This window comes from Tenrec ecaudatus, chromosome 4, assembly GCF_050624435.1.
Source record: "Tenrec ecaudatus isolate mTenEca1 chromosome 4, mTenEca1.hap1, whole genome shotgun sequence".
In the NCBI taxonomy this organism is placed as follows: Eukaryota; Metazoa; Chordata; class Mammalia; order Afrosoricida; family Tenrecidae; genus Tenrec; species Tenrec ecaudatus.
This window is the reverse complement of record NC_134533.1, coordinates 21,489,191-21,500,667: the sequence shown is the minus strand read 5'-3', so window position 1 is coordinate 21,500,667 and position 11,477 is coordinate 21,489,191. Positions and strand designations below refer to the sequence as shown.

At 40.6% G+C, this 11,477-nt stretch overlaps 1 protein-coding gene across 1 annotated transcript; it reads right to left on the bottom strand.

The window, feature by feature from the left end:
* Nucleotides 1-406: 406 nt before the first annotated feature.
* Nucleotides 407-1,321, bottom strand: LOC142446532 (olfactory receptor 4C11-like). Its single transcript, XM_075548281.1, has one exon. The coding sequence runs from the start codon at nucleotides 1,319-1,321 to the stop codon at nucleotides 407-409; it is 915 nt and encodes a 304-aa protein (XP_075404396.1).
* Between the last annotated feature and the right edge of the window lie 10,156 nt (nucleotides 1,322-11,477).

Here is an 11,477-nt window from a genome sequence, read left to right as displayed (position 1 = left end):
ATCATACCAAACCAATACCCTCTGTCATGGAGTCCGTTCTTCCTCATAGCAACTACAGAACAGAGTTGAAGTGTTTCCTTTGGGGATCAGAAAACTTAAACTCTTCATAAGAGCTTGCAGCCACATCTCTCTCCGTGCAAAAGCGGGTGCATTTCAGTAGCTAATGCTGACCTCGTGACCCGGGTCGGTGAGTCTCCTCTCTGCTGTCACCAGGGTTCCTTGAGGTAATCACAGTTCGATGCAATCTTCACAGAATCTGAAGTGTGAGTGTAACCAAGGTACATGTCCACCTACATTAATTATTTACAGATGGGAATATTTTACCTTTCCTGTCCACATAACCAAAACTAAGATGTTATGGAAATGTAAATTAAGTTCCCACCATACATTAACTTATCAAATAAAGTCACAATTTACAACACCATAGCTTTTTCATGGCATTTTTCACTTCTGCATTCCTCAGTGTATAGATCAGGGGGTTCAGCAAGGGTGTCCCAATTGTATAAAACACAGCCACCATCTTGTCTACTGGAAATGTCATTGGTGGACGTGTATATATGAAGATACATGGACCGAAAAATATGACAACCACAATAAAATGGGAGGTGCAGGTGGAAAGAGCTTTTCGCCGCCCTTCTGCACTGTGGTTTCGCAGGGAGTACAAAATGACAGCATATGATATAAGCAATAGTATGAAACAGATCATGCATATGGCCCCACTATTGGAAACAACAAGCAAATTTATCTCATAAGTGTCCATGCAGGCGAGTTTCAACAAGGGCTGCAAGTCACAGAAATAGTGATCAATCACATTGGGACCACAGAAGGGCAAATTCAAAGCCAGGAAAATCTGTGCTGAAGAATGGATACAAGATCCCGCCCAGGCCAGAATCACCAGCACGCCACAGACACGGCGGTTCATGATGGTTGTGTACCGGAGGGGTTTGCAAATGGCCACATAGCGATCGAAAGCCATGAGAATGAGCACAAAAATCTCCATGCAGCCAAAAAAATGGGCTGCAAAGACCTGAGTCATACACTCGTTATAGGAAATCGTCTTCTTCTGAGATAGAGCATCCACAATCAATCTTGGCGCAGTCGTTGTAGAAAAGCAGGCATCGGCAAAGGACAGGTAGAAAAGGAAGAAGTACATTGGGCTCCCGAGGGTCACACTTGTCTTAATAGTCAACACAATGAGAAAGTTTCCCAGCAGAGTCCAAAGGTAAAGAATCAAGAAGACCCCAAAAATTACTTTCTGCTTTTCAGGATCCTGTGTCAACCCAAACAAAATAAATTCAGTCACACTGTTATTCATCACCATATCAGCAACTGCAGGTGAAATATTGTTGACAATTTTTAATCTGAAGAGAGGAGAAAAAAATGACGTCTTAGTACAATCAGTCAATTAAGCTTTGAATCGGTTAGCTTTATTTTGTGTTCTGTTACATCCAACTGTCTGTGGTTTGCATCGGAATGCCTCAGCAATCTACATAAAGCCGTCCACACTTAAGTTTCTCTTGGATTTAACTATTGATTCAGAAATTGACAAATTGGACCTACTCTTTTTTATTTGTGCAATGAAATCAATAAATAATCTTCACAAATTTTTATTCTTACAAAAATTGAAATTCCAGCGGTTGTTCTATCATTTGGCTTTGGCATTTGTTCTTGTTATATGAAAAATCAATATCTGTGCTATCTTACTCCAAATTATAATAAATTATTAAAGTTTGTATTCATATACATACATGATTATATGTGTATATCGTGAATTATTGATAGTATATATGTGCTTTGTAATCTGAACGGCACTATTCCACCATAATTAGGCACTAATAAACAGGCACCAGGCATTGGAGAGTACCTTCTATAAGAAAGTCATGCTAGTTCTGTTCATTCACTTTTGCATCTATTACTTCTGGCACTTCATGATCTTGAGTGACACTTTCTTTATAAACAATCTATTTTGGCAGCATTACCTATGCCTGTAGTGCTGTAGTTTACTAACATCCCTGACAAACATATATCTGAATGATGCTTGCCTTAGTTATCTATGTTACTGTAGCCGAAATAAGACAAGAGGATGGATTAACAGATATGTATTTATTTAACAAACACATGGTAGAAGTCCAATTTTAGGGTTTCAGTTCTATGGAAAATTTGACAACTCTACCCAATCTAATGACAGTCATTACTTGTTCCTAAGTGATCATCCTTGCTTGGCATCTCTTTTAACTTGCTTGTTTAATTTATTTTATATCACAAAAGGCTCAACACCCATGCTATTGGAGTTCTGCCTCATTAAAATAACTCAAGGATCTATTTCCAAATTGGGATATAACCATGGGCATATCCGCTAGTAGTCACAAACTTATCTTTAAGGAGCACAAAATTATCTCTAATAATGCTTTGAGTTGGCATAGGACAAGAACAACTATTAATATCTCTCTTGAATTTATCTCTTTTCTCAAATTTATGATTGAATAGGAACCCCTTTACCTGTGAACTTAACCTATACATTGTTATTTATATGTCTATAACCAAAGACATTATATTTTCAATTGCCACATATATGTGTGAAGATAAGACATTGGATAAAATGAAGGAAAAATGAATTTGATCTGCAGTCCAATATTTAATGCGTATGTCAATAGGTGTGAATAAATATAAATAGAAGGTGCGCTTGCATTTATTTTTGTGCCTCTAAATTTTGTACATTGCCCAGAGAATATATTATAACGTTATAGCCTGGCGTTTATGACCTTCAGTTTCCTTATCCAGATTTTCTACAATAATTGAGTCTGATTAAGTTGGAGGTTTCATACTGATCCATTCTCCTGAAATGTGTCTGTTCATCTCCATTGAAGTGCTGATGCCATTACACTCATCCAAATACTCTTATTTCTTTGGTTTTTACTATGTCAGCATTTAATCTTTAAAGAACTTACTTTATTACCACTTTCCCCTCTTCAAGGGCCCCTAGTAGTGACAGTGATCCTTTTTCATATTTGTATTGATGTTTCTCCCTTTTACTCATTAAACATCTTTACAACTGTCAATAGAAGTGTTAAAGATTTAATTGTGATTCCACAAAATATTTGTCAACCTCTGTGGACTTCAACTTTCTCTATTATGAAATTATCCTCCAAATTTGAATCGATATAATTAGCTGTGCTTTGTAAACCCACATCTCAAGATGTTAATAAGGCAGGATTTGAGCAATGAGACAGGATGCAACTACAAGATTGCATTATATTTTTAGTAGATTTTTTAAGATAATGATAATGATGTCAAAATCCATGGCGCCAGCTCTGACTCATGTCAATTCTGTGTACAATGGAACAAAATATTTCCTAATCGTCGGAATTATTATGTTTGAGTCCCTTATTGAGGCTCTTCTTCTTTGTGACTGACTCTTGCTTTACTAAGCATGATGCCCTTTCCCAGGATCTAAACTCTCCTGAAAACATGTCTAATGTACGCTAAGATGAAGTCTCATCATCCTTGTTTCTACGGAGCATTCTAACTACTTTTATCCAGACAGATCTGATTATTCTTATTGCAGTCCATAAGATATTTAATATTGTGCACTAACACCATAATTCAAAGGCGTCCATTTTTGGTGGTCTTTGTTTTTCATTGTCCAGATGTAGGCTAGAGGTACTTTGAATTTCAAAGGAATATCTTCTTTAACATCTTCTTCTGATGCTTCTTACGTTGTACAATATTGTTTCCTTAGATTCCTTCAATATTACAACTCAAGGCTCGATTTTCCCAGTTCTTTCAGTTCATGAGACTGGAGCCATCAAATTAGCTTCAACTCAAACCCTGAAATGATCAATGAGTAAAGAAAAAAGCCGCTAGTACTGTCATCGATGGGTCACAAAGAGACCCGAAGATATTTATATGAGGGGATGTCAAAGTTTATAGACATATGTCAATATCTTTTAATCCAATTTTTCCAACAATTTTTACAAGCTCCTCAATGTAGTTGAAATATATTAGTGAGGAGAGGTAAGGGGTAGAAATAAAGGAGAAATAAAGTTTTCTTACCCTTTTCCATGTCCCTTGTTACCCTTTCCTACAACTCTAAAAGTGGGGTGTATTTTGTGCATAAGCAACGACGGTGAATCCTGAACCCCCACCATTTATATTAACTTATACATCCCCACATGTTTCCAAAATTTAAACCCTGCTCCTCTCCTCCACAAAATAATTAAATAAACAAAAAAGAGAATCTGGTGGAAAGATACTTTGTCAAATTGATTTTGATCACAGAAGGCATTTGCTTCCCTGCCTACTCTCACTTTTTGTTTTGTTTTGTTTTGTTTCATCGCAGTTGGCCTCTAAGCAGCCCTGAAAAAAAGTGGAAGGCAGAGGTTCTGAAAGAACAGAAACACCCTCTCACTGGGGGAAATACGCTCCTGAACTTTCAGGTTGCTTAAGAGGGAGAACAAATGAGATGGAGGCAACTGCTCTAGCAAAGGGGCTGTGCAGGAAAATTGTACAGAAACAGCCCTTTGATGGGAGGCAAGAAACAGAAATGCTCTAGTCAGCGTTGAAAACTTACCGTTTTTCTGGTAAATGAAAAGATGGCATTCAGGAGCGAGCTCATAGTCTTCTCTCTTTCGGTCGGAATTTACTTTACAGACTGATCACGTCCCGTGTCTGGCAACATGCAGCCTGGCTGTGGGAGGGACACGCTTGCTTCCGTGATGAGCTCTGGGGATAGAACACGGTCTACAGAGAAGCATCCCTTCCTAGTGAGCCCGTTAGGTATTTATACAGATGTCATAGCAATGCACAGACACCCAGACTTGTGCTTGAGCTCCAGAGTTCAATGGCCATCCTCGTCCCCAACGTCCCAAAGGATTTGCTCACTGAGATACTTAGCGCAGTTAGGATGGGAGCACAGCTAAGCTGGGGGCCACTCATCCCAGACAAGGTTGTCCCCAGCCAGGTTTGTCCTCAGAGGAGGCACGTGCCTGTGTGTTTCAAAGGGACATGTCAGGTCACACAGTACTTCATCAGAGCCATCTCGACAGGGACAGTGAGGCGGGTAGCTATTGCCATTGGATGTAAGATAATGACGGAAGTGCATCTCCCTTCACTGGTTTCAGTTACTGATAAAAAAGGACAAGCCCCGCCCACAGTCAAGGCAAAGGCCTTCCAGAGCATGAATTAGTAGAGGCGGTGATAACTTTGCACTGCATTTACCCCAGTCATGAATCAAATCATGACTTTCTGTGGAAAAGGGATCTTCTTATCTATGTAAATGAGCAGAGGAAGCTTTCTTAGTTGGGAAAGAATAGTTTTAAAAGCATTAAGAGGAACAAGATCTCTTATATGGCAGTGATGATCTAGCATTAGACAATAATAATTGTCTTGCTGAGAATCTTATACACTATCTAGATCACCGTCCTTATGGTTAAATCTTGTTTTATTTTTATATTCCAAAGTTCATATACAATTTAGTTAAAAGTCTTTTTCTACTACATATGCTTTTTTAAGGAATAGAGAACCCTTTAAATATTTTGAATAACATGCATAACACTTTTAAAGGGAGAATATAATAAAATTCAGTTTTGACATAATTTTAGTAATGCATGGGTAAACATTACAAGCAAAGAGCCTTATTCTTATACTTGGAACATGGGTGGGCAATGGTTAAGAATTCAGCACTACTGACCCTACCATGGGACATGACATCCCTCACTGACCCATAAGCCTACAGGGGACAACACTGGAGACAGAGTGTGGGAATTCTGCCCCATCAGATCTAACCAAACCAAGGCAAAACACTAAAGGCATACAACAGAAGAACAAGGGGACCAGAGCAATGAAGTCCTCAGGGAATTCCAAATATAGACTTTGGGGCCAGGGCTCAGTTCCTCATCAGACTCGACTGGAAAACACTCCTAAAGACCAACAAACAGTCCTTGAACAAATTAAAAGCTTTTCCTATGTTGCTAAGTTTTGTTTTGTTTTGTCATTGGCTTGTTGGTTTTGTTTTATTTTCTTTTGTTGCTTGATTTTACTCTGTCTTGTTTGTGCATGTTATTATCTCCGCAGGTCTGTCTAAATAAGATAGGCTGAATGAACAATTTGGAGGAGAAAACAAGAGGACCATCATTTCCGGGGGAATATCGGAGAAGGGGAGGTGGTGGGAAAGGAAGTGGTGTTAACAAATCCAGGGACAAGGTAACAACAAAATGATCCAAATTGGTAGTGAGGAGGCTGTAGGAGGCCTGGTAGGGTGTGACCAAGGGAATTGTAACTGAGAGGAATTACTGACCCCAAATGAAGGATGAACCTGATAGTGGGGCAAGAGGAAAGTAAATAGAAATAGAGGAAAGAGCTAGGAGGCAAAGGAAATAAAGAGAGGTCTAAATAAAAGCATGTACATATGTAAATACATTTATATATAAGGATGTGGAAATAGATCTATGTGCATATATGTATACGTTTAGTATTAAGGTAGCAGATGGACATTGGCCCTCCACTCAAGTACTCCCTCAATGCAATAATGCTTTGTTCTATTAAACTGGCATTCCAGGATGCTCACCTTCTGACACAATCACTGAAGACAAAGTGGTGCATAAGTAAATGTATAGAAGAAAGCTGATGGTGGCCGGCTATCAAAAGATATAGCATCTTGATTTTAAATGCTTGAAGGCAAACAAGCAGCCATCTAGCTGAGAAGCACCAAAGCCCACACGGAAGTCGCACACCAGCTTGCGTGATCACGAGGTTACGAAGAGATCAGTTATCAGGCATCAAAGAACAACAACAACAACAAAAATCAAAATTGTGTGCTCACCTCCCCAGTGTGATCGCTGAAGACAATTGTGTGCATAAACAAATATGGTGAAGAAAGCTGATGGTGAATGGTGTGTTAGTCTGGGTGTGGGTATTTTAGATAAACAAATACACAGAAACTCATGTGTAAGAGAGAGTTTTATGTAAAGGTTAAGTGTGCCTCAAGAAAACATCCCAACACAGTGCTACCAAAGTCCACAAGTCCCAACATTAATCCATTAACCCATATGCCCAACACCAATCCACAAAATCCTCCGCCATCTCACAAATCTGACACAATAATGCCTACTGCAGGAGGAAAGCCGAGTCAGGGAACGTGTAAGCATCTCAGCGTTGGCAGGGGTCTCCATGTGGCTGCTCCAGCACCCAGTGCTGCATCAGGGTAGGTCCATGAGGCTTCTCCTCGGGGACGTCCTGCAGAAAAGGAGCCCCACTTGCTAGAGCAGGGAACTGGCCAAGGCAACTTCACCCTGGTGCGACCATCAGAAAGCCAGAGACCTGAGAACTCAAAAGGCGAGGCTCACCAAACCATATATCTCTCCGCCCTTCAATTAACACTTCATGTGTTAATTGGCCAGGTTGGCACAATAAACTAACTCACACAGCCATCAGATGGACATTCGGCCTCCACTCAAGCCCTCTGTCAATGCAAGAATATTTTGTTCTAACAACCTGGCTTTGTGTGATGTTCACCCTCCCAACATAATCACTGAAGACAAAGCAGGCTCTTAAGCAAATGTGTTGAAGTAAGCTGATGGTGCTCAGCTATCAAAAGATAGAGAGTCTGGGGTCTTAAAGGCTTGAAGGTAATCAAGTAGGCATCTAGCTGAGAAGCAACAAAGCCATATGGAAGAAGTACACTAGCCTCTGTGATCACGAGGTGTGGAAGGAATCAGGTATCAGATATCATCAGACTCAAATATCATATCATTGTGAATGAGGGGCAGTGCAGAGTAGAGACCCAAAGACCATCTATAGGCAATTGGACGTGCCCTTAAGTAAGGGTTGTGGGGAAGAGACAAGTTAGTCAGGGTGCACTGTAGCAACGATGAAACATACAACTTTCCTCTAGTTTCTAAATGTTTCCTCTCCTCCAACTGTCATGATCCCAATTCTACCTCACAAATCTGACTAGACCAGAGGATGTACACTGGTACAGATAGGAATGGGAAACACAGAGAATCCAGGGCAGATGATTCCTTGAGGACCAGTGGTGAGAGTGGCAGCACCAGGAGGGTGGGGTAGAGAGGGGGAACTGATTTTATGGATCTACATATAACCTCCTCCCTGGGGATGAACTACAGAAAATTTTTGAAGGGAGAAGTTGGATGGTGTAATATTTGACAAAACAATAATTTATAAATTATCAAGGGTTCAAGAAGAAGGGGCAGTGGAGAAGGAGAGGGAAAAATCAGGAGCTTATGCCAGGGGCTGATGTGGAGACCAAATGTTTTAAGAATGATGAGGGCAACAAATGTACAAACATGCTTTGCACAATTGTTGTATATATGGATTATGATACAACTTGTATATGCCCCTAATAAAATGATTTACAAAAAGAAGGAAAAAGAACACAGAATTCAGCACTAACCAGAAACCAGAAGTTGGAGGCCACGTAAGTGTCAAGAAAGATGTGGCAGTCTGTACCCATGAAGACTGATCTTCTCAGAAACTTTATGGGGCTGTGCTGCAGTGGTTGCACATCTGGCTGCTAACTGCAGGGTGAGCAGCCTGAGACCACCAGCTGCTCTGAGAAAGGAAGATGGGCTTTCTCCTCCCACGGAGAGAAACAGTCTTGGAAACTCACAGGGACAGTTCTGTCTTGTGCTACGGGGTCGCTATAATTCGACATCAACTCAATAGCAGTGAATGAAGGATTATCTTACAGAGCCAATATCTGCCAGAATCAGCTGTTGGCTCTGTGTTTAGATTTTTGGTATGCTTATAACTTTTATACAAGTGTAACACCAAATTAAAAATCATTAGTATATTTTAATGCTGTATCATAGTATTTTATTTGAGTTAATAGCATAAATCCACATGAAAGAACTAAACATCATTTTATGATCATATAAACCTTCTTTTGAAATCAATGGAAGTATTACAACAACAGTAAACCTTAGCAAAAAAAGTTTACCATTAACATAGCTCAGAGCTCTGGTGGTTCTAGGTCAGCAGTTCAACCCCAACAGCCACTCTGAGAAAGCTGCGGCTTTCTGCCCCATCAACAGTTACAACCTCAGAAATCCACTCTCTGATGGGTTTGGAATGAATTACACTTGACTTGATGGCAGTGTTTGTTTTGGAATTTGTGTTAACATGAAGTGAGGAGCCCTGGGCTGCAGGGTCAGCAGTTTGAAACCACCAACCACTCCACAGAGTAAGGCGAGGCTTTTTAATTCTGTACAGAGCTCGCGTCTCAGAAACACACAGGGCAAATTCCACCCTGACTGACAGGATCACCACAAGTCAGAATTCACATGATGGCATGAGAGGTTTCTGGTTTATTTGTTTAAGGAGCATTGGTGATGCCATGGGTCAGGCATTGGGCTGTTCACTATGTGATTACTGCTCCAATCCAACCAATCTGTCAGGAGAAAGACGAGGCTGCCAGCTCTGCTCAAGATTTGCAGAGTCAGAAATACCATGGAGGGTCAATAGGACTCAGAAACAAATCAACGACCATTTGTTTGGGGGTTTTATATATATAAATAATTTATATTTATTTATGTAAATAATTTTGTTATTAAAAATCAACATATACAAAGACATACAGTAAAGGTAAGGTCAGGTGTGGCAAGCCAATGTTGATATAGATTTTCTCTTTCAACTTATTTTGAAATTGTTATTCTGTGCTCTACAACTGTCACTGTACCCTAATTTAACACTCACATATTGAAAGTGGTCCTCAATCACCCACCACCCAGTTAGCCATCAACCACAGCACAGCAGTGATTGGAAGCAGTGCACGAGGAACAGGGTCCAAATCCATTCCTGCAATGGGAATTCCAACTCATAGGAACCCCATGGGTCATAAGATAACTGCCTCATCATGTCCTAAGGCTGTAATCTTTACGCATGTGTCCTACCATCTCTGCCTGGTAGAGGTCGGGTGAGTTCAAATTGCTCACTTTTCAGTTAGCACCTGAACACTTACCCACCGTGCACTCTCAGACACTAAAATTATGTGGTGTGCATATGGACATTTGTAGGTTATCAGGCAACTCAAAATGTCATGTTGCTGGTTATCATCTAGTTGGTGGCAGCTCACGGCCCCCTATGTGTTTCAGAAAAGAACTGCTTAGTAGCATTTTCAGAAGCAGGCTCTGAGTCTTGTCATCTGAGACACCACCGTGTGGGTTTGGGCTGTGAAGTTTTAGGCTTGTATTTCAAACGAGTCTTTCCTGCTGTGTGCAAAATGTGTATTACAGGATCAGAGTAGAAATTGAAGACGTACTGGAGCCTATTCCTATGACCTAAGTGATGATGGCAGCTCAGGCCAAAATTCTAGGGGAGTTGTTGAGAGAATACAATAACTTCAACTTACATATCTTTTGATGGTCAGTATTGTTTTTCCTAAAGGCAATGTGTGGACAGCTGTGTCATAAAATAATTTTATTTCCAATTTTCAAATTGAGAAACTGGTAGAATAAATTTTCCAGGTGAAGACTGCAAATAGAACATGTTTGGGCAAGGAGGATCACTCATTAATTACTAGAACAGGTACTACACGTATAAAGATAGATGTCAAGTTGTGTGTTAGTCTGAGTACATTAGAAAAACAAATCCACAGAAACTCATGTAAAAGAGAGAGTTTTATATAAAGGTTAAGTGTTCATCAAGAAAACATCCCAACCCAGTGCAGCCCAAGCCCACAGTTCAGCATTAACCCATATGTCCTATATCAATTCACAAAGTCCTCCTCCATCTCACAAAACAGATGCAATGATGCCAACTTCAGGAGTATAGCTGAGTCAGTAAATGTGTAAACATCTCAGCGCTTGCAGGGGTGTGCACATGGCTGCTTCAGCACCCAGGGCTGCATCAGGGTAGGTCCTTGCGGCTTCTCCTTGGGGATGCCTTCCAGGCAGTCTGCCTTGCCAGCTAAAGCAGGGAACTGCTAAGGCAGCTGCACCCTGGTCCGACCATGAGAAAGCAAGAGATGAGAGAAATCGAGAGGCGAGGCTCACCAAGCCATTTATCCCTCTGCCCTTCAATTAACCCCATATGTGTTTATCGGCCAAGTTGGCACAATAAACGAACTCAATCCACCTGTTACCAACTTGGCACTTGTACAACATTCTTTAGCCCCAAAATTTCAATTAAGTAACACCTACACCTTACCCCTGTAATCCTGTGAATTTCCCCCCACCTATAAAAGTTTGCAAGCCAACCACTTCATGCCTTTATCCCCTCAATTTTGAGTGTCCAATTTATATACTGCCCACTTACATCAGCACAGTTCTCTGAGAAGACAATTATATTTTTTGACATGACGTGCCTTCATTCCCATTGGAACCTTGTGAAGTCTGCATCCATAAGCAAAGTCAAATCCGGACAGGCCATTCATAAAGTCAGCATCAATATGCACCAGCTCACAGGCTCAAAAATCTCCACCTGGTCTGGTTTTGGTTAACTCAGTGTGGGCTGCCTCACTC